Source organism: Canis lupus, chromosome 33 (genome assembly GCF_011100685.1).
Source record: "Canis lupus familiaris isolate Mischka breed German Shepherd chromosome 33, alternate assembly UU_Cfam_GSD_1.0, whole genome shotgun sequence".
NCBI lineage: Eukaryota > Metazoa > Chordata > Mammalia > Carnivora > Canidae > Canis > Canis lupus.
In genome coordinates this window covers 27,632,755-27,656,487 of record NC_049254.1, presented here as the reverse complement: position 1 = coordinate 27,656,487, position 23,733 = coordinate 27,632,755, and the positions used below count along the sequence as shown (strand labels likewise).

At 38.2% G+C, this 23,733-nt stretch overlaps 1 protein-coding gene across 2 annotated transcripts in view; it reads left to right on the top strand.

Moving 5' to 3' along the window:
• The window catches only part of CCDC14 (coiled-coil domain containing 14), a 56,174-nt gene extending 44,538 nt beyond the window's left edge, over positions 1–11,636 (top strand). For both annotated transcript variants that reach the window (XM_038583058.1, XM_038583057.1), the window contains 3 exons: positions 3,390–3,608; positions 3,684–3,816; positions 9,969–11,636. In XM_038583058.1, coding sequence (XP_038438986.1) covers positions 3,390–3,608; positions 3,684–3,816; positions 9,969–10,902 — 1,286 coding nt within the window. In that variant the 3' untranslated portion in view covers positions 10,903–11,636. The remainder of the gene's footprint in view (positions 1–3,389; positions 3,609–3,683; positions 3,817–9,968) is intronic.
• Positions 11,637–23,733: the final 12,097 nt, after the last annotated feature.

Sequence of the window (23,733 nt, the reverse complement as noted above, 5' to 3'; positions counted from 1 at the left end):
CCATTGTGGCATTTTGTCTAGGTCTCTATCTTCTTGTGTTAGAAAAGCTGTCCTGAGAGTAATGGCTCTCTGAGGAAGAGGTCACGTAGTGTCTAGTCCAGAGCCTGGTGCTTCAGGGAGTGTCTCTGGTGTGTGCTGCGTGCATTTCTGCCACTGTGTTTTGGTTGCTCTGTTCCTCAGGTCATTTGTCTGCAGAGGTTCTCCTTACCTGCTGTGGGCAGTGTTTGAACCTTGGCCAGAGCGTGGCAAGTTTTAAGTAGGTATCTCTGGTTTGCTTGTTAAATGAGACTTGATGCTACTTCCACTAGAACTCTATGGTTGGTAGACGTGGTGTGTGCCAGGGTTTGTGCTGGTCTTCTGGGAAGGGACCTGCTGTGCTGGTCCTTAAACAGACTTGCCCGAGAAAAGCAGTACCAGCAGAATGTACAGCAGGACTTAGTGTAAGCAGGTTAGGCAGCCGGTGTTGGTGATGAATTGGTTTATGCTGAGGGGTGGGAGAGGGAAATGGCACCAGCCACTCCCTTTGTCCCCAGAGAGGGGAGTCTGTACTTGCTGCTCTAAGGGGGCCCTCTCAGAAGAGTGGATAATTTCCCCTTGTGTATCCTATGCATTTTTAGATTGCTCTTTTTATGGTGTCCATGTCTGGGTTACTTGCCTACTGAAGCAGCGTAGTGCACTTTGGGCTCTATTCCAGCCAAGCCTGCCGACTTGTAAAACTCCAAACTTTGGGGGCCTGGTGTGGTAAAGACCTGCACTGGTCTTCTGGAGGAGGGTCTTCTGCACTGGGACTGATGCAGGTTTGACCCAGAAAGGCAGTCATGCCAGAGGACAGGGGGTGTGGATTTGGAGCAAGCTGGTCAAACAGGCAATGTCCTGGTTAGCCGCCCTCAGCAGGTGTTTCTGCCTTTGCTGAGGGGTGGGGAGGGAAGTGGAGCCCACTGGCTCTTTTGTCCATGGAGAGGCAACCACCTCTCACAGATGTGCTTCAAGAAGTAGGAACAGTCGCTCCTTATGCCCCTTTGGGGGTCCTCAGATCATATTTTCTGCCCTGGGTTACTTGCCTTCCTTTACTCCAGGAGTAGGGCGACACCCTCAGATCTCTATCCCAGCCAAACCCAGGGACCTCTGGGCTTAAAGAAGTTTAAAAAACTGGTTGTAAAAAATTCATGAAAGTCAACCCCTTCTCATTTTCCCAGCCAATGGCTTTGGAGAAGTATTCGCCTTGCACAAACCCCTGTACGCTCTAGTCTATCTCAGTTTTCTCTGCGACCAAGGCTCCCTCCCCTCTGCAGCAACCTGTTTCTCCCCCAAACCTCTTCTCTGCACTTCCTACCTTCCTTGATGTGGCCTCTTCTCTCCCTCTGGTTGTACAGTTTATCAGTCCTTAGATCAATTTCTTGGGTGTTCAGAATGATTTGATAGTTATCCAGCTGTGTTCAAGGGACAAGGCAAGCCTAGGGTGGTCCTACTATGCCACCATCTTAGCTTTCCTCCTCCCCCCAGTAAAATCTGTAATGGATATTTTTCTTTCTGTTTAGGAACTATTTGGATATTATGCTTCTGTGATTCCATCATAATGTATTTTTTGAAGTTTTCTATGTAGGTATTTTCCCTAGTGCAAACAGTGCTGTAGTAAAAATCTTATGCATGTCTTTGTGCATGTGTGTGAGCATTTTGTAGATTATAGCTGTAGAATTATTATTTTTTTTAAAGATTTTATTTATTTATTCATGAGAGACACACACAGAGAGAAAGAGGGGAACAGAGACACAGGCAGAGGGAGAAGCAGGCTCCATGCAGGGAGCCCGATGCGGGACTCAATCCCGGGACTCCAGGATCATGCCCTGAACCAATGGCAGGCACTAAACCTCTGAGCCACCCAGGGATCCCTAGCTGTAGAATTATTGAGTCAAAGGATATATACAGTTGGAATTTTGCCAGATATTGTCAAATTGTGCTTATGAATCGTAGAGTTGAAAATAATAGAAAAAAATAATAGTAATAGAAAAAAATAATAGTACCAGAGGAAAAGATGAGACCTATTTGTTTCTTTGTTATTTATTCTTGGGATCTTTTCCTAAGCCTGACAAAACTCAGATGCCACAAAGGAAGACATAATAAAATTTGTCCTCAGAATTTTTTTTCATTTTCTGCACAGCAAAATTGTAAACACATTTAAAAATGCATCAACAAAATGGGGGAAACTTTTCATAATACAGGATATGACAGAGGCTTAATTTTCTTAATATATAAATAGCTCTTACAAAGCAGTAAGAAAAATACAGAACACATATTTCGTAAAAGTGTCATCTTCACCAAAGTAATTTTGAAAAAAGTCACTCTGAAAAAAAAAAAAGAAAAAGAAAAAAGTCACTCTGATTCCCCTATGAATAAACAGTAGGGGTGGGGAAAAGAGGCCAAAATGGGACGTGGGGAGATGGGTGGTTGCCATTCTACATAGCTAATCTCTTTCTGGTCTCTGCTCATTTACTTTATTGTTCCCTTGAGAGCATGTATTGCTATTAATAATAACTTGTTTGTTATCAGCTCTTTGAGAGCAGAGACCATGTCTGACCAGATTCTAATACCCTGCCTCACACTTAGTAAGACTTCACTCGAGGCTGCATTTGTTAAATGAATGTGCTATATACTTTTTTTTTTTAAAGGGATCCTTTTTTTTTTTTTAAGATTTTTTATTTATTTATTCATAGAGACAGAGAGAGAGAGAGAGGGGCAGAGACACAGGCAGAGGGAGAAGCAGGCATCATACAGAGAGCCTGACGTGGGACTCGATCCAGGGTCTCCAGGATCACGCCCTGGGCTGCAGGCGGCGCTAAACCGCTGCGCCACAGGGGCTGCTCTGTGCTGTATACTTTTATAGCCATTAAAGAGAATGTGATAGATCTTTATGCTGATACATATTGATCTAATGGCGGGGGGGAGGACATGATTAGAAACAATGGGTACAGTATGATTCATGTCTTTAAATAAATGTGTTATATGCACAAGTATTTTTCCAGAAAGATCTCAAAGTTAGTAATAGTGATTGCCTTTGGGAGGAGAGTGAAGGTAGGGTGGGCTGGAAGATTCTTCATTGAGAATCATTTGGTATGTCATGACGTTTGAATTTTTTTTTACCTTATGCATGAATTATTCTTTCATTAATAAGGGTAAAAATATTTTTTAATGCCCCAGATATCAACTGAGGAAGAAAGATATGACCAATGCATCAAATTTTAAAAATATATTTAGTATTTACCTAGAACTGCTCAAATATATAATGGTAAAGCAAAATCAATAAATTCCAGATCTTTTTCAAAAACATATCTTTTCTAACTTTGTGCTTTTTAAATTTGGGCAACAATTATTTGATCTGCTTTGTCTTGCAGTGTTTTCCCTTCAGTCATTGAACAAGTCCCTGCAAAACCAATTACAGGAGTCACTGAAGAGCCAGGAATTACTACAGAATAAAAATGAGGAACTTTTAAAAGTGATTGAAAATCAGAAAGATGAAAACAAAAAATTTGCTGGTATGTTTAAAGAGAAAGATCAAACTTTACTTGAAAATAAACAGCAATTTGACATTGAGACAACAAGAATAAAAATTGGTATGTATTTGAACTGTAGTTATGGTCACATTTTTTAGAAAGGATGAGGAAACTGAAACTTTATTGTGGTTTCAGAATTGGAGGAAGCCTTAGTCAATTTGAAAAGCTCCCAGTTTAAGTTAGAAGCTGCTGAAAAGGAAAATCAAATATTGGGAATAACATTACGTCAACGTGATGCTGAAGTAACTCGCCTGAGAGAATTAACCAGGTAATTTTGACTTCATTTGAATAACATGCCTCTTGTCAGATTATTTATAGACTTCAAAAATCATTTTAGACTTGCTCTTTTTCCCTCTTTCCTCTTATTTTGTCAGTAATTTCTAATGATGTTTTCTTCTGCTCTAATTAGGTTTAGAAATGCCAAGCCTGGCTCGGTGCTTTTTAAGCCATGTGATTCCTGGAAAAGGGTGCTTGTAAGGAGCTTCAGCTTTTTAAAAGTAAGCTGAAGACTAACTTAGCAAATGGAGAGGAGCCCTCTGGCTCTGAAAGCCAGAGAGACCTGAAAATCCCAGCTCTAGCATGTACTAGCTGTGTGACTTTAAGCAAGTTATTTACCCTCTCTAAACCTCAGCTGTAAAATGGGGCATGATTAGGGTTGATAGGAACACTAAGAAATCATTCCCATGAGGCCCTGATCACAGATGCCCTCATGCCAGATGATCCTAGGAAAGTCACTTAGCCTCTTTGAGTCCCAGTGATTTCATCACGAAAGTGAGGAGAGTTGGCAGGAATCCCTAAGAGCCCTTGCTTCCCTAACATGTCTTTTCTCAAATAAATAAAATCACACCACTCAATTTTTATATGATATTTACTTTCAGAGTTCAGTTTTCTCTTGAAACATTTGTTAAGAATTGGATTTCTAACTACTTATTTAAATCCCAGAGGAGAAGTCAGCGATTTTAGGCCTGAATATCATCAGACGTGGCCATGCATTTACATGATCCTGCAAGTTCATCATTCCAAATATAAAACAATTTTGAATATAAAACAATCTCCTTTATATTTCAAATGAGAAGGTCTGTTTTGAATTATGAACTTTTAGGGAAATAGATGAAATAATGATACATATGTATGTATATAATACTTAATTTACTAGTTTTGCAAACATTTGAAATGATTCTATATAAGCTATGTTAATATATAAATACTGCATTTTTCTCACATTAATATTTCATTCAAACTTTTATTGAACAATGGGGAAGAGCAAAAGACACTTGTATATACATGTTGTGCTATAATTAATTAGGCTCTAGTCAGAGTTTCTAAAATGTTGGCTTATATCATTCTTGTGAGAGAATGTAAAGTGAGAGAATGCCCCTCCTTATGAAAGCCTTTATAAAGTTGCCAAAGAAAAGTATCTCCTCTTTTTTTGAGGAGTAATTTTGGGATGAAAACTCTGTTATTATCGAGTATTTATGGTAAAAGAAACCAGTCACAAAAGACCACATATTGTATGATTCCACTTAATATAAAATGTTCAGAATAGGCAACCCCATGGAAACAAAAAATAGATTAGTGGTTACCAGGGACTGGGAGAAGAAGAGAAGAGGGGAGTGAGTGCTAATGGGAATAGAGTTTCCTTCTAGGGTAATGAAAATGTTCTAAAGTTGGATAGAGGTAATGATTATATAACTCTCTGAATATACTAAAGACAACTCAATTATATACTTTAAAGGCGTGAATTTTATAGTATATAAATTATATTTCAATAAACAATAAATTTTATTTCAATAAACTTATAAACTCAAGTTTATATTTCAATAAACTCAATGCATGTGGTGTAGAGTCCATGTGGAAAAGAAAAGTAGGATAGCAAGTCAGCATGGTCAGGTTCCATGAGCAGTTGTGTAGGTGTCCCTGGGAACATCTCAGTATAAGGGGCATGGCGCTTAGCCTCTAGCAGGAATTGAAGCAGACGATCTAGTTGCCTGAGAATTTGCTTTTCTTCTCAGTCTTTACTTCATACCACTAAACCTAGCTCCTTGATGAGCATGAAATAAGAAGCTGATGTTATCTTTTATTTACAATGTACTTTGATATTTTTTCCCCCAAATCTTCTCTCCCATATCTATTTTATTTGTCCTTGTCTATGATGGAAAGATTTTAATATCTGCATATTCATAGATGGAGAAACTGAGACCAGGCAAGTTAAATATTAAAGTTAATAATGGATCTGGGACTAGAACGCACACCTCTTAATCCTAGTCAGGTTTTCTCTCACTCTTGCACATGGCATGTCCTTCACTAAAATAGCTTATTCCTGGTAACAACTCCATGTGTAATTTAGTCTAAGTGAACCTTAGCATTTTTTTTTTTTTTTTGCCTGAGAGATGTAAAGATGAATAGATGGATTCATTTGTTTATTCATTTATTCAATAAACATTTATTATATATCATGTTCTAAATATATATGTGTTAAATACAAAAATATGTAATCTTAGGTTATTTATGAATATCCATATCATCAAGCTTTTAGCTTTTAGCTTGATGATGGATATACGAAGATACATGCTTTTTTAAGAATAAACTCACTAAATACTATTTAACATGTGCATTTGTGAAGAAAATTGATACTAAAAATGTAAGGACAGTTTTCATAGCAAGTAATAGTATAATTATTATAGAAATTAGCATCAATGAAGCCCCAGGAAATGAAGGGACTTCGCTTGACTTTATGGCCAGTCAGTGCCCAAGCTGGCACCGGAGCCAAGATTTTAGATTCCCTCTTTAACCTTGCTTCCTGTTTTGAAAATCACAGCTTCTCTCTGACAGAAAAGGACATGTTTTTAAAAGATTGTTCTACCTTTGTACCTGCTCATTCTTTGAAAATCACAATCTGCCTTTTGTAGTGTTTTTTTGGAATGAGAATGATTCACTTGCAACTAGAGCCTTTTCTTAACATTCACTGTAACATATAAGCATAGGAGATGAAAAAGGTCTTTACTTCTTGTATATTATCTGCTTTTAGGAAAGACTGTGTCTAAAATGTTAAATGTAAATGTTTTGCTTTCCTTAAGACTCTCAAGAGTTTCCTGTCAGTTTTTTTCTCCATTGTTATCAAGGACCTTTGCTTTTTATGCTGGGCATAAATCCTATGTCACGACTACTAGGTCACCCATTAGATTAAATAGTCTCTATAAATGATTATAGAAACATAGTGGGCAAGCTTAGCACAGTACTTAGTACTACCCCTATGTTTTCTGAAGATTCAGTAACAGCTTCAAAATCTAAGCATACCCACAGACGGCAAATTTTGTTTTGTCAAAACAAAACAAAAAGTTCATATTTGAGCTTAATTGCATCTAAATTCACCCATGCTGGTGATTTATGGTATGTTTGGTGATATCCTGTGCAGTTTAGTTAATTAGGAATAACTCCAATACTAGAGCTGGGCTTCTGTGACCACTTTTACTTTTGACAAAGGGTAAAGCAGCAGCCCCTGCCAGTATAGCTAAATCTTCAGCTGGCCTCCTCCTTCTTCCCTGTAGTCACACACTCAGTAAGGCAGATGTGTGTTTTTTGTATGTGTTTTAAATAATCTCTTAAAGATTTCACAAAATTTCTGAATGCCTTTCTCAGACAGTTGGGGAGAAATAATGGGACTAGAAGGTGCATGTATTTATTCTAAACAAATACCCTAAACCTATCTCTCTCTTCCTTTTCTAACCCTCAGTAACTTTGAAATACACCCTTATCACTTTTTCAAAATTTCACTATAACACACGTTATAAAACCATTAAAATGTGAGGAAAATGCATGTTTTCAGTGAACATATGGTATTCTAATAGCTTCTAAGAACACTCTTATAAGTGCTGATACTTATTTAAGTTAGTATACTCTTATAAATAACTGAGAAAGAACCTTAAATTTCTTATTATAAAGATATGTCAGCTTTCTAAGCATTAAAAAATCAGTGTGTTTAGGTATATCCCAAATAACAGAAACAGAAATGTATCCACTTCATAGCTATTGAGGTATTCATATTGCTTCTTTATAATTTTGACATATTGTCATTTCTTACAGAGATTTTTCTTTTATTTATTTATTTATTTATTTTTTAATTTTTATTTATTTGTGATAGTCACAGAGAGAGAGAGAGAATGAGGCAGAGACACAGGCAGAGGGAGAAGCAGGCTCCATGCACCGGGAGCCCGACGTGGGATTCGATCCTGGGTCTCCAGGATCGCGCCCTGGGCCAAAGGCAGGCGCCAAACCGCTGCGCCACCCAGGAATCCCAGAGATTTTTCTTTTAGCTTCAGAGACAATGATTCATATTCTGTTTAAATCAGAAGTTTAGTGATTACTATTAATTTCCAGAGATGAAACATGTTAATGTCGTTGTCCCTTTCTTCCTTTCTTCATCACTGATTTTGTTCACAGCAAAGATAATATTTTTATTTAAGTCTGGAAAGAAACCTTAACATAAGTATTGCTTTTCTAAAAACACATAAAAATGAAAATTCCAGGGATCCCTGGGTGGCGCAGCGGTTTGGCGCCTGCCTTTGGCCCAGGGCGCGATCCTGGAGACCCGGGATCAAATCCCACATCGGGCTCCCGGTGCCTGGAGCTGCTTCTCCCTCTGCCTGTGTCTCTGCCTCTCTCTCTCTCTCTCTGTGACTATCATAAATTAAAAAAAAAAAAAGAAAAGAAAAGAAAAAAAAAGATAAAAAAAAATGAAAATTCCAGTATGTAGTCTGCTGGAATTAATAAGTGGGTGATTATTCATTACAGCATTTTTTAAAAGGTATGTTCATAGCATATATTTTTTGTCTTTTAATAATAGCTCATTAGCTTCTTGAGAGAGGTATGAGAAAAAGTGGTAGGAGACCTTGCCATTTGGAGAGCAATCAGAACTCAAAATAGGTTTAAGATGACAGCATAAGCCAGGTTGGAAAAAAATTAGTTTTTCCTTCTGTAGGAAAAAAAAATCACTCATTTTATATCCAGAGGTAAATCACTGCTGTAGTATAAAGATTTCCTTGTGGTATTTTGTTTGGATATGCATGACTGTTTCTACAAAAATAGCAATGTATCTATGTTACTTACGGACTGCTCTTTTGAGTTTAATCTTAAATAATGAACATTTCTCCATCAGGAAATATTCCTTACAACACAACCATAAATGGCTGTAGTGCAACAAAGCATAATTTATCTAAATCATTCTACTGTGTTTAAAGATAGAGATACTAAATCCATCTATTTTCTATTATAAATTATATATTTATAAGTATATCTTTGGGTACTGTCTCTTGGCTCATATATGTAGAATAAATTCCTAGAAGTGCAAATCAGTGGGCCATACAGATATTTGGGACTTCTGATGTTTTGCCAGTTTGCTCTCCAGAAGGGTTATGCTAGCGTATGCTCCCACTACGTTTGAAGAGGACCTGCCTCTTCAAGCTTCTCTGACAGTAGGCATTATTCTTATTTTACCATGGTAATTTGATAGGCCAAAAAAGAAAAACATCATTTTAAAAATTGGAATTTCTCTGGTTAGAAGGTGAACTTTTTAAAACATCCCTACTGGCTACTTGTAATCTTTTAAAATTACTCTTTGATGTCCTTTGTATTTTTTTTAAAAATTGACATATTTCTTTTTTTATTGATATGTAAGAATCTATACATGATTCAATTCAAAAGGACCAAAAGCTTGGTATAAAATGGCTCTAATAGGACTAATAATAAAAGCTGCCATCAAACGAACACCTCTATAGCCTGAAGTGGTGCTGAACACTTGGCCTTCACATTTTATTATTTTATCTTATTTAATGTTCATTGTAATTCCAAAAGTCTTCATTTTGCAATCGAGGAACTGGAGATTCAGAAAGGTTGAATGACTTGCCCAAGATCACAGCTAGTGATAGGATTTTATTCCATTTCTGACTTCAAATCCTGAGTGTTTTTTCTAATATCACACTTCTCTTGGTACCTAGTTGTTGCTCATTCCTAATTATACCAGGTAATTATCTCTGTCCTTTTTTCTCAGTATTGTTTCCCAGTGTCCTTTGCATGTATACTTAAATAGAAAGAATTTAATTACTAACAGAATCCACACCATTCTTGCAATGTTGCTTAAGAACAAAGTATTTCATACCCTAAGAGAAAAAAATTTCTGAACCTGTATTTTTCAATATCATAGTACTAGATTTGATACAGACCAAGATCTCCTTAATTATTTGTTATTGCAATTTACTCATTCCAGAGTGCACTCTGTGATTTTGTGCTTTTAGTTGCTTTTTTCAGTGTTATAAACCAGGCCAGGCGCTTGCTTCAAATTCTTTTAAAGATGAGGTATAAATAAATAAATGAAAGAAACAGATAAAACAAAGAATAATTGGTGTACTAAATTCTTCTTAACAGAACTTTACAGAGCAGTATGGCAAGGCTTCTCTCAGATCTTAGCATGGACAGTGCTCGCTGCAAGTCTGGGAATCTTACCAAAGCACTTCTGAACATTTATGAAAAACAACCTCAACATGACCCAATCCCAGCTCATACTTCCATAATGAGCTACCTAAGTAAGTTAGAAACAGATCACAATTTTACACATTCAGAGCCACTTTCTGCGGTTAACACTGAGGAGAACATAGAGCCAGATAGACCTTATGAAAATGCTCTGCCCTCCAAAGGCCCTCAACAGAGTAATACAAAGAGCATGGAGGAAGCATCAGCCCCTGGGATCATTCCTACCCTTTCAAAACAGGATTTGGTGGAGGACAGCGAAATTACAACTCTAATAGATGATGGGTGTAATCTGGATAATACAATTTACATTCCATTTGCTAGAAGCACATCTAAAAAGAAATCACCACTATCTAAGAGATTATCCCCTCAGCCACAGATCACTGTGGCTTCACCACAGCTGGTCGGCAACAGTGGATGTGTCTCTGAGAAAGAAAATAAATCGTGTGCACCTGGAGTTGGTTCCTCTTCCAAAAAGGAAGCAGAAGATGCACCTGAGAAACTTCCCAGAACAGCCGATATGAAAGACAAGCAGCTCCTCAAGAAAATAAAAGAAGCCATCTGCAAGATCCCTGCTGCCCCTGAGGAGCCACCAGAACTCGCTGCGGGTCATGGCCCCTCCACTTGTCAGAGCAGCAGCTTTCAAGTGAGAAGTAGTGCTGTCTCTGATGGTAGCTTTTTAAATTCTGACTTAATGTCTGACTGGAGCATCTCTTCTTTTTCAACATTCACTTCTCGTGATGAACAAGACTTCCGCAATGGCCTTGCAGCACTGGATGCCAATATTGCTAGACTCCAGAAGTCCTTAAGGACTGGTCTTCTGGAGAAATGAACTCGGAAGAAAAACGATTGAGTGCTTCTCTTTAAGAATAGAACATGGCTACATTGAATGTATATTTTCAATTTCTTTAGAGAAATGATATTTTATATTATACTAATTATGTATGATAATTGTATGAATAATAAATTTATTATTGGACTATATTGGCAGTCTGGAGCTTATATGTACAAGCTGTCTTAAGAAATTGACATTTGTTAAGAGAAGAAAGTTGTCGATAAATGGGAAAGTATTGTAAGTAATATTTTATTTTAGAACATCACCCTTAGAGGTCTTTATTTACCCTGCTGGGCTGAGGGTCCAGGTCAGAAGGATTCTCTGGTTGTCCTAAAGGATAGTGAAAAGGGCGTCTCTGGGTACAATTTATCATATTCAAGTTAGAGTTTCTTTTCTCTTTCCGGATTCTTGTTTGTTTTTTAATGGCATTGTGTTTTTATATGGGATGCTCTATGCTGCAGGCTAGTGTTGTTGGTGAGATATAAATATTTCTTGTAAGAAAAAAAATGCCAGTATGTCCATTTCTTAAAAAACATTGATTGGTCCAAGAAAATGTAAATAACATCCTGAATTAGCAAATGGTTTCTGAAAACCTTGGCGTTTTTATTTATTTTTATCCTGAATGGATGTTTAAGACCTTTAAAAAATAAAGTCAGACTGATAAAGAAATGCTAATAGATAAGTCTTAACTTGAGAAGTTTGATTTTTTTTTAAATAAATGAGAGATGTTTGTTTTTTGTCCTTATTATATTTGAACATAAAGGAGTTTTTAAATCTTTTCTTTGGTTTTTTTAAGGTTTTTATTTATTTGGGAAGCCTGGATAGCTCAGTGGTTGAGCATCTTCCTTCCGCTCAGGGATGATCCTGGGTCTGGTGATCAAGTCCCGCATGGGGCTCCCTGCATGGAGCCTGCTTCTCCCTCTGCCTGTGTCTCTGCCTGTCTCTGTATGTCTCTCATGAATAAATAAAATCTTAAAAGAAAAAAAGATTTTTATTTATTCGTTTGAGAGAGCATGTACATGAGCAGGGGGGCAGGTGGGGGAGAGAGAGAAGCAGATTCTCCAGCCAACAAGGAGCCTGATGCTGGGCACAATCCCAGGACCCTGAGATCCTGACCTGAGCCAAAGGGAGACGCTTAGCTCCCTGAGCCGTTGAAATGCCGCAAGGAGTTGTAAATCTTGCACTGGTTATAATTCTCCCTTTCCCAATGTAATTCCTTTTCAGCCCTTTAGCTAAGAACATCCTTTATTTTATAAATAATATAAACGAAATTAGTCTCTGCTTCTCTGTACTAGTACTTCTTAACTACTCAGTATCACCTCGTCCATGTAAGCAGCATATTCAGGCTGCTAGGAGACTGAGGGTTATGCGATCACTAATACTTCATAATCACCTGCCGGTGTCTTTATGCATGGTTCTTGGGCAGGCTTCAGCATTAAAGTGTTCTGCTGGCACCGGGACCTTTTCTTAAGTGTTGGTGCTACAACTTCTGAAGGACCCAGATACAATCTCTTTGACATGTTCAGATTTTACAGATAGAGATTTCTTTCTTTTTTTTTTTTAAGATTTTATTTTATTTATTTATTCATGAGAGACAGAGCGAGAGGCAGGGACACAGGCAGAGGGAGAAGCAGGCTCCATGCAGGGAGCCTGACATGGGACTCGATCCTGGGACCCCGGGATCACGCCCTGAGCCAAAGGTGGTGCTAAACCACTGAGCCACCCAGGAGTCCCTAGATAAGGATGTCTTAAGTCTAAAAATATTAAATGAATTTTTAGGGTTTTTTCATAGAATTTTCCATTAATATTTCTAATGTTTCTTCCAGTGTTCATAAATTAATTCATTGGTGTATTTGGAGGTAACAAGCCACAACTCTTCAGCAACGTAAATTACAAAGCACAGTTTAGAGATATAAAATACATCAAGGAAGATAACTGTGTCATCTATCTATTCCCATATGAATTGTTACTCATATGCAGAAGTAAAATCTTAAGATTATTATATGATAATACAAGGAGAACATTGTATTTTGCCCTTAAAATAGAAATGAGTATTCTTTCATGCAAAGAAAATTATTAAATGCTTTATCGGTTCACTTAATTAGGGGTTAACAATGTGATTAAAAAATGAATGAGACTGGAAAATCCTTGAGAAACCTTACCAGGAGCTTACTACTCAATATAAGACACATACATGGCATAAAAACATGAAATAATTTGAATAAATTTCAAGGTGGAATGAGATTCTAGCAAAAAAGGATGGGATAGAAAAAAAAAAAGGATGGGATAGACAGTGAGCTTCATAGAAGTTTATACTAGAAAGAAACTTGGAAATAGTACAGAAAGGCCTAGAAGAGAAGAAACTTCATTTTGACATTTAAGAACGAGTAGGATTTGAATAATCCTGTAAATATCCTCACAGTGTTTACCTTGTAAGAAAGTATTATCAAATCATAGGGGTTGAGTAGTATATTAAAAGGATGATGTATATACCAACCTAACAGAGAGAGAAGGATTGCTATGGTGACTCTTGAACATCACAAGGGTTAGGGACACCCAACACCCTCTATGCAATCAAAATCTATGTATAACTTTTGACTCCTCAAAAACTTGACTAATAGCCTACTGTTAACCAGAAGCCTAACTCTATTAATATACTGTATTCTTAGAATAAGCTAGAAAAAAAATGAGAAGAAAATTGCAAGGAAGAGAAAATATGTTCACCATGCTATCTTGTATTTATCAGGAAAAACTCCATGTGTAAGTTGAGCTGCACAGTTCAAACCTGTGTTCAAGGGTCAACTGTATACGATAATGGTAGCAGTAGATAATAATAGCACAATTAGAAGAGTTAGGGTCAGGGCAGCCCGGGTGGCTCAGCGGTTTAGCACCTGCCTTCAGCCCAGGGTCTGATCCTGGAGTCTCAGGATCAAGTCCCACGTTGGGCTCCCTGCAGGGAGCCCGCTTCTCCCTCTGCCTGCGTCTCTGCCCCTCTCTCTCTCTCTCTCTCTCTCTCTCTCTCTGTGTGTGTGTGTGTGTGTGTGTGTGTATCTCATGAATGAATAAATCTTTAAAAAAAAAAAAGAGGGTCAGACTAGACTGTCTTGAGCTTCAGGCTGAGGAGGAATCATTAACCATGAGGTCTTGGGTATTTGGTATATTTGGTGGTGGTGTTTTGTTTTGTTTAAATTGAGGACCTGGACCAGATAAAACTGGGTATTCTCAAAATTGCATAGAGTGATTATACATAGTAGAGGAGGGGGAGGCTGGAAGCCACCTAGAAAGCTGTGGCAGTAGTTCAGACATATTGACAAGCCTTTGGCAATAAAAGCAAAAAAGGAGAGACAAATTGAACATTTTTTTAATGGGCTTGGTGACTTAATAGGAAATGAAAGAGAAATCAAAGATGACTCCAGGGTCTCCAGTTTGATCAGTTTGAGTAACACCGAGCAACATCTCAAATGAAAAAGTTTTGGTCTAGTTCCAAGTTAAGTCTTAGTACTGATAATGGAGAGTGGGATAAAAAGGAGGGAAAGCATGCCCATTCTCGGTAGTCCTCTAGGTCTTCACACAAGAAGCCACTGGGACTGCCTCTTCATAGTCTCAGAAGGGTCAGTCTGGCCCCAAATCCCAGCCCCCAGCACAAAGTCTTTTCAGATGTCTCAGAAATTGAAAATCAGATTCATGGAGTATCCCCCAGCCTCTGACAGGGTAAACTCGGTGTTTCCTCAGTAGATATTGAGTGTAGAATCGAGAAAGAATTGTCCTCCAGCATTTTGTCACTGTTCTGTCCTGTCTTGGATTTGTGGAGGTAATGTACAGACAAAATGGGTTTGTGAGTATCACTGAAAATGAAAGAATCGGGTCCTGTGATCAAGTGCAGAGATCTTAAGGGCTAAAGAAGCCAAGGAAGTACTCTGTACACATTATTCCTTTACTTCCCCTTGGAGTTCAGCACATCTTGCAAAAATCTTTTCTTTCACTAATGGCATCTATGTCAAGTGCCTTGAAAGTTTTCAAGGCCTGCTTCAACCATCTGGAAAAAATGTTTCGTTTATTCACTGAATGAAGGAATCTTTAGTAAAGAGATCACCTCGCAACATGAGCAGTAAATACTCGGTGAGTTGTGATTGACAATTGGCTCAAGTTTCCATTATTAGATTAAGAAGCCCTTTCTCAAAAATTATGTTTAGGAATCTAGAATTTAAGCATACCACCAGATAAAGCTGGACTTGATTTATAAGCTAACACTTCCTTAATCATTTTTTAGATCTGTTGATTCTACATTTCCTTCTCAGAATTGCTTAAATTCACCTTATATTTTGATGTTTTCATACACCATTTGTAGAGAACTGGACTCTTTCTTTCTTCCTTCTTTTCTTTTCTTTCTTTTCTTTTTTCTTTTCTTTCCTTTTCTTTCTTTCTTTCTTTCTTTCTTTCTTCTCTCTCTCTCTCTCTCTCTCTCTCTCTCTCTCTCTCTCTCTCTCTCTCTTCCTTCCTTCCTTCCTTCCTTCCTTCCTTCCTTCTTTCTTTTCTTTCTTTCTCTTTTAAGCAGCTGGTCTGAATAGGAACTCCCTGAAAATTATTATCAGAGATTGTAAGATGTTAGAAACTTCTGAAGGGCTTAAAGTTGAATTGTTGAAGACTTTAAAAGTCCTCTATCTCACACTTCTGCCTAATGAAGGAATCTTTTCTATAGTGATGCTTCCTATTAATGGAATCCTGAGTGCACCATGTATATTCCTTTTGCCTGGACTACCATTTTGCTCCTACTGACAGACGCTTACTCCTTCAGACTCCATGGTGCTACTGTTGTCCCTTGTACATGCCTCTATTGACTCAGGCATCTGTTTCCATGTCAGTCTTTCCTACCCTGTATGCTTCTTCCAATCAGGGACTAGCATTGATTCATCGTTGACACTTCCCATGGCACTTGGTGCCTATCCCATCGTAGGCAGCTAACAATTGCTGGACTTGACTTAACCCCTGACAAACAGTCATCTCAGCTTCACTTGATTTTCTCTCCATGTTGGTAAATTCATGGAACAGTTTGTAGCTTTATTACACACATCCAAGCCCCTAGCATTAGCCTCCCTGTATTTTGTTTTTTTAATTCTTTATTCCCATTATTAACTTCTGAAGCAAAATCCACTTGTTGAGCAAGTATCCACATGCTACTTGTGCTGTGGAGAAGCCACAGATTTTTGGATATTTAGGAGGGAAGGAGATACGGTGAAACATTTAACTTTGTCACTGTTGCAGGGATAATTCATCCTACCAGCTTATCCTATCCTCCCAGAGCACTTTGAAAACGAGGGCACTGTATAACCTGTGACTTACAACATTTAAAGAGCCCTCGCCATCCTGCTTGCTCTCTCTTGATGTCCTGCACTTTGTCAGTGTCTTAAAACTTAAATCCAGTAGTGAGCAGATGAACTCCAGATGTGATTTATCAAGCAGAATGCAGTCAGATTACCACTTCCTATAATCCTGTTAAGGTTGGTTCAGCCATTATATTCTACTACAGGTCATAATAGGGCTGTAGTTCCTTTCCAGATAGTGTTCACATTGTCATTCTTGATGTTGAGTGGCATCGTGCTAGGATAGCTCAGGGGGACCCAGTTCCTTCCTGACCAGCTAGAAGTGAGCAGTTCTTCAAAGCTCAGGTTCTGACCAAACAAATGGTCTCAGCTGCCCAGAGAAAGACTTCACACTTAACACAAACTCATCTGTCCTTGAAGCTAGGTCTGCTCCTAAGGCCATAAAGAATGATGAAACGAGGCAGACTGGAGATCAGGAGACCGAGGTTCAGGTTCTGCTACTGTTTTTCTGTATGAACCTTGTTTTACAGTTATATATTGTGGGGATTTGACTAAAAATTCTTTGGTCACTCCATGATTTAACCTCCTATTTAATATTGTATTCTAGCATTTTAACGACATCTTTCAATTAGTCGACTGTGAAGGTTCTGCTCATGGTATTCAGAACCATATATGAAGTAGACAGGTTATTCTCCTAATCAGTGGAATGGCCCTGCCAACTCTAGAGAAGATTTATAGAAGGGAGATCATTATTTGTCACCTATGATCCAAAAAAAAAAAAAAAAAACCTCTGAAACTACTGATACCTCTATTAATAATTCTATCTCAGGACTAATTTTTGAACATCACCATTTCTATCAATATTCCCTACTTAGAAGTTCAAAATACTCCTGGTATAAAGAAGATTGTCGGTAATTTTTGCTTTATTTTTTACAGGACTTTTATAGGTCCCTTTTACCTATGATTCACTAGTCTCATTTTAGAAATATGGAAACTGAAATCCAAATAATGGACACTTGCTCAAAGCCACACAACTAACTCCTTGAAGAGATACTCTGATTTTTTCAGTCTATCTTCACTATTTTGTCTCCCTGAGAGCAGATAATTCTTATGACCCCTTAAGCCCCTAGAGCTCCAAATCTGTCACCAGAATCTAACTGTAAGCCATTCTTTCTCTACTATCATTGTCTAATAAGGAATTCCCCTTGGAATTTATTATGAGGATTAAATAACATAGGTAGAAACTGCCTTGTGAATTATAACACTAAATAGATGATAATGATCACTATATATAATTGATCCATGTATGTGTGTGTATATATATATATACTCTGCTAGATACTTAAAGTTTTGCTTTATGAAAGGCACACCGTGTTTTTAAAATCTGTAAAAAATAAAAATAAAAATAAAAAATAAAATCTCTGTAGCATGTGGCATAATACTAGTAAAACAGTCTTCCCACCTATCACTTGACCAATTCCATCAAAAGTCATTATTTAAGCTTGTGTTTAGGGGCTGGGGTGGTTCAGTTGGTTAAGTGTCTGCCTTCATCTCAGGTCATGATCCCAGGGTCCTGCTTAGTGGGGAGCCTGCTTCTCCCTCTCCCTCTGCCTTCCCCCACCCCCTCCTTGCGCACGCTCTCTCTCTCTCACAGGCGCGCTCTCTCTAAAAATCTTAAAAACAAAACAAAAACCCCTGTGTTTAAAGTAAATAGGGACAGCTACATGAGTTTTTCTCCCGTGGATCCTGGCATTCACGATGAGTTCTGTCATTTCCGGGACCCCAGCACTACCATCTACTCTGCCCAGAGGGTAAAAGGGTTCATTTCTTCATGGGCACTTCAAGAAGACCTGTAGAGGTATAAACTATCCAGGAGAAAATTTGGTCCCCTTTGGAGCTGTAGGCTTACACGTTTGTTTAGATCTATAACAAGAAATATCTGCTGCTCAGTAGGGAGCACACAGCCAAGGTACATATTTTTACCCCACCATCCTTTCCAGATTATTCTGCACTTGGCTGGGAGCTCTAGGCCAAGAAGGGGATAGGATACCAGAATCAAATATTTCCAAAGTCAGCAGCTCCAAAACAAGCAGAACAGACCCTCTTCGAGGGTAGTAGTTTGTTTGTGGTTTGGCAAGAAGAAAGGAGTAAAGGAAAAATAAATTTTCAAATCCAGGGCCTCAATGGATGGAGAGAAAATGAATTTTTTTTTTTTTTAGGTCAATACTATCAGACTTGCTGTCTTAGGATAGGGATATTGGTGGAATATGAGACACAAACTAGAACAAGTCAATAAATAAATATTTGAGCAAGTGGACCTTCACTATTTAGAGCAGTGACCTATATGCCACTCCTCCATTCTTCTCCCAACACAAAGCTAATGATAATTTTTTTCACCAGAGAACTGAGCCCTCTCTCATTACCTCTCCCATCCCCCCATCCCAACTGGATTAAAAATCCATCTGATCAGATTCCTGTAATAATGGATGACTAATGCATAAAACAACTCCTGAGAACTTAAATTGTAGTTTTGTATCTTTGGCCAAATTTTGGGAAGAGGTCAAGATAGATCACTGATGAATATAAGACACTTAGGCAGTGATATTTAAGTCTGGGGATAGGTTTATTTTAATAATGGTGCATTAGAAGAGCAAGAGCTCTGAATCATGAGTCCGATGATCAAGTGATTGTCTTCATATTCTATAGGACTTTCATTCATTTATAATTTATCATCTCTCTACTGAGTGCTACACACTGAGCATGTAAAGGTAAATGAGACAAAGTGTGCCTCTGAGGGACCTAGGGCACCAGAAACTGCCAAATGAGGAGATTTAATTTCAAATTCTCTTCAGCTCAAATGCTTTATTTTCCAAGGAGAGAACTCCCAATACCAAAGGAACTAGGCACGTACCTCTGATAGACACTCAAACCATGCTGATGTCATACAGAATTTTAGCTTTGCATTGCTGTTGTTTCTTTCTTCCTTTAATACTGCTAACTTCAGTGCCCTCCCTATTTATTTTTCTCCTGGATGATGTCACTTTCAGAGAGTATCTTTGTGTGGTGACTTTCTGAGGACTTGAATATTTTAGTTTCACCCTCATGTTAAATAATAGTTTCCATTGGATTTCAATGTGGGATCGTAGAATCTTTTCCCTTCTTTTGTAGAAATCAAGATGAACAAGAGTACAAACTCCACGTGTGAGGGAAAGCAGGAGACAGCTCTAAAACCAAGCCACAGATGAGAAGGACCGCCAAAAGTGGAAGTTGTCAAGCAGGGCGCAGATGAGAGGGAATAGAGGGTAGATGCCATGAGTCTAGATGCAGAAAGAGCTAGCAAAGCACACTTCTCAACGGTGACCAGCTCACTCAAAGAGAGAAGTTTTAGATCCTTAGTTTATGACACGGGAAGAAGATCCACAGGCTTTACGTTGGAGGGAAACACACAGATAGATGCCTGTTACTGTGTGGAGAAACACTAAACAAATCACTGCACTGAACTCTTGAGCATTAAGGAAAATTCCAACCCTTCTTACACACAAGCGCTCTGCAGATAGCTGATCCAGGGAAACCTTCCTTATGTGCTTCAAAAACTGAGTCGCCAAGAAGGATCGACAGAGAATCTTTTTTTTAAAAAAATTTTATTTATTTATTCATGAGAGGCACACAGAGAGAGGCAGAGACATAGAGGGAGAAGCAGGCTCCATGCAGGGAGCCCGATGTGAGACTCGATCCCGGGACTCCAGGATCACGCCCCGGGCCAAAGGTGGCGGGCCGCTAAAGCACTGAGCCACCCAGGAATCCCTGAGAATCTATACTAAAATATTTTGAGGAGAAAAATATGAAAGAAATAGAAAAATGAAACCATAAACTAAAAACACTTATAAGAAAAAAAAATAAAAAAACAAAAAATAAAAACACTTAACAGAAAAATGTTGCCAAAGAGTAGATAAAAGTTGCGACTAAATATTTGACCATGAATTTTGAAAACTGGATTATAGGGGCACCTGGGTGGCTCAGTGGTTAAGCCTCTGCCTTTGGCTCAGGTCGTGATCCTGGGGTCCTGGGATCGAGTCCCACATCAGGCTCCCAGCATGGAGCCTCCTTTTCCCTCTGCCTATGTCTCTGCCTCTCTCTCTCTCTGTGTCTCTCATAAATAAATAAAGAAAACCTTTAAGAAAATAAATAAAACAATTATAAACAGCTGTTTACTCAAATCAAGAGCATTAAGCAGAGAAACAAGAGCTTAGGGACAACAGGAGACAATAGGAGATGATAAAGGAACTAGCAGAGCTCAGAAAAGAAAGGTAAAACTTAAGCCATCTCAGAAATGAAGGGAAAAATCAATAAATTTAGAGCCTTATTTTGATATAAAATCCGAGGTTCAAACTTGTTTTCCTTCAGCTCTTTGCATATTATAGTACACTGCTGTCTTCTGGCTGAACCACCCAGGGATCCCCCCCTGCTTCACATTTCCAATTACTCATATTATCTCATTTGATAATAATCTCGTTCAATTAATTTATTATGTATATTTTAAATCTTTGATCTATTGATTCTGTTCCCTTTAGCATGGACCTTTAATTATATGCACCTTGTTTGTATAATTTTTCCCCCTATAATTTCATATTACCTTGGGAACACTAGCTACCGAGACACAGGTAATGCATACCTTGGAGAAGAGACTGAAATCCATACTCTTACGACCTCTCATGATGAGTTTATACAATGTGTATGACATTATGGGGCGGTGGTCATAGTGGCAGGAAATAGTCCTTAGACTGGTGACTTCTGTTATTTCACTCTAGATGTAGTCACTCCCTCTTTACCCACCCACATGAATTGGCTTTGCCCATACTCTTCCCTCAGCTCTGTTCTTTTTCAATCCTTCCTGAGGATTGGATGGGAGTAAGGACTGCTCAGAGGTCCCAACACTGATCTGCACCTGTGGTTACCCACTCTCCACCAGCCACATTCCAGCTCTGCCATGTTATTCTAATATCCAGTAGCCCTGTCCTGGCGTCACTCTTGTCCTGCCCGACAGAGGGGCCCAGGTGAGCAGTTACTCACCCAGGACAGTGTGGAGGGAAGAAAACACAATAAAATTGTTCTTCCACAACCTGTCCTCTTTTATTATTCTAAGCTACCATTTCCCAAATACATACTTGAACAAAACCGCTTCCTGTCTTCTTGAATGTTTCTCAATGTTTTTATATTCTTTTTGTCATTAACCCACCCATCGCTTCTGTAGCCTTTCTAAGGTGAATTCTGAAAGGAGGCCCACAATCTGTGTTTGTTTGCCATGTTGTCTTTCCCACTGATGGGTAATGTCACCTCTGTCTCTCACCAAGTTCTACAATATCTGTGGGTCTATTGCCACTCTCTCAAGTCTGTTTGACTTATGCGTTATCTGCCTCTGTGCAATATGATGCTTTTAATTATTGCAGATTTATAATGTCTTGATTTCTGATAGGATGATTCTTTCTCCTTTTTCATCTTCCAAATTGTCTGAGCTATATTCCGGGCCCTTTACTCTTCCGTGTGAATTCAGGGATCAGTTTGTCAAGTTCCGTGAAAAATCCTCTTGAGATTTTACTGGAATTGCTTTGAATTTCTAGCTTAATTTGGAGAATTACCATCTTTATTATTCTGAGACCTTTAATTCATTACTTTGTGTAATGCTCCATTTATTTGCCCCATAAAGATCTTGTTAAAATTTTGTGGGATTTATTTGCAGGTACCTTACAGCTTTTGCTATTATGGTAAATTACTTTTTTTTTTTTTTTTGCCTTTTTTTTCCACAATGAAAATACCTTGATATTTTCTGATCCCACAAACAAAACAAAACAAAACAAAACAAACAAAACAAAAACAAATGAAGCGTTCCTGGATGGCTCAGTCAGTTAAACTGCTGACTTTGGCTCAGGTCATGATCTCAGGGTCCAGGGTTGGGAGCCCTGTTTCAGGCTTTCCACTAAATGGGGAGTCTGCTTCTCCGCTTCCCCCTCTCCCTCTGCCCCGCCCACCACTCACACACAGGTGTGCATACTCTCTCTCAAATAAAATCTTCTTAAAAATGATCACTGTAAAAATTTGATCTTTATATAAATTTATAAAGAAAGTGAATCCCACCTAAAATCCCATCATCCTGAGACTAACATGCTATCCTTTCAAGCATTCTTTGTGCATGCAATATGCATACACAAGTAAACATATATATAGGATCATATCATGCTTGCTATTTTTTCAACACCTTTCCTCTTCATCCATATTTCTATTCCCTAATTATATGTCTATAACCTTATTCATAATCCAGTATTTTCTCCATGCTCATAAAATCCTATATAGATCCTGCTGTTCATAGACATTTTAGGGAGTTAATCATTATTTCACAAAAATGGGTCATGTTATGCCTACTTTTCTATATTTTTATTTTCTCACTCTTAGAAATAAAAATCCCTCTTGATAACCAGAAAGTCATTTAGTATGCCTCCAAGATATTCTCTCCAATGGCTGCTTCATATTCCATGATACAGAAATACAATACTAGAATTTACTCAACAATTTGGTTCATTGTATATTATAGAAACAAGTTATCTTAAGTAGAGAAGGATTTAATGTGGGGAACTCAGGACTTATGAAAGTATTAGAGGGACCCAAGTAGCAAGCTCTAGACTGGGCTTCCAGGAGTGGCTTCCACCATAATCCCACAGAACCCCCGTCTCCCCAAGGGAACCACTGTGTCTATCATAGTCAGGAAGATGCTGACTGGCTCCAGAGTCATGCTGAATACTTGAGCTGGAACTTGGGGGCATCGGGTAGCTACCATAAGAACTTTTGACTCCAGGAGCACCTGGGTGGCTTAGCAGTTGAGCATCTGCCTTAAGCCCAGGGTGTGATTATCTCACCATGGCCAATCCTGTCCTATCCATTTCCCATTTCATATAATTTTATTTTATTTTATTTTATTTTATTTTATTTTATTTATTTGTTTAAAAGATTTTATTTATTCATGAGAGACATGGAGAGAAGGCAGAGACATAGGTTGCAAAATGGTAGTCCAACTCTGTCCTTTTTCATTAATGTTGTAAAAACTTTCTCACCTCTGCTGTTTGGTTACCCAATGATACAGTTTATATGTATAAGACAAGAAAAATGCTAGGTTCTTTCCAGGTTTTTACCAGTTTTTGAAATAATGAATTGGTTCCCAGGCATCCTTCAATGGTTTTAGTGTCATTATGAGTCCATAAATTACATTTATTTGATGTGTTTCAATTCATTGCAATTGTGATTCTTGCTGATACTTTAATTGATCAGTGGCTATTTTTATGCATGCCGCTGTGATGGGTATCAAGTAATTTTATGTTGCTTTCATTTTTATTTCTCTAATTTCTAGTGAATTTGGCATATTCATGTTTGTTGGATCTTTTGACTTCAACTAGTGAATTGTTTATTTGTGTCGCGGTTTCTTCTGTTGCTGGTTTTATCAGTTTTTAAGGGTGTTTTG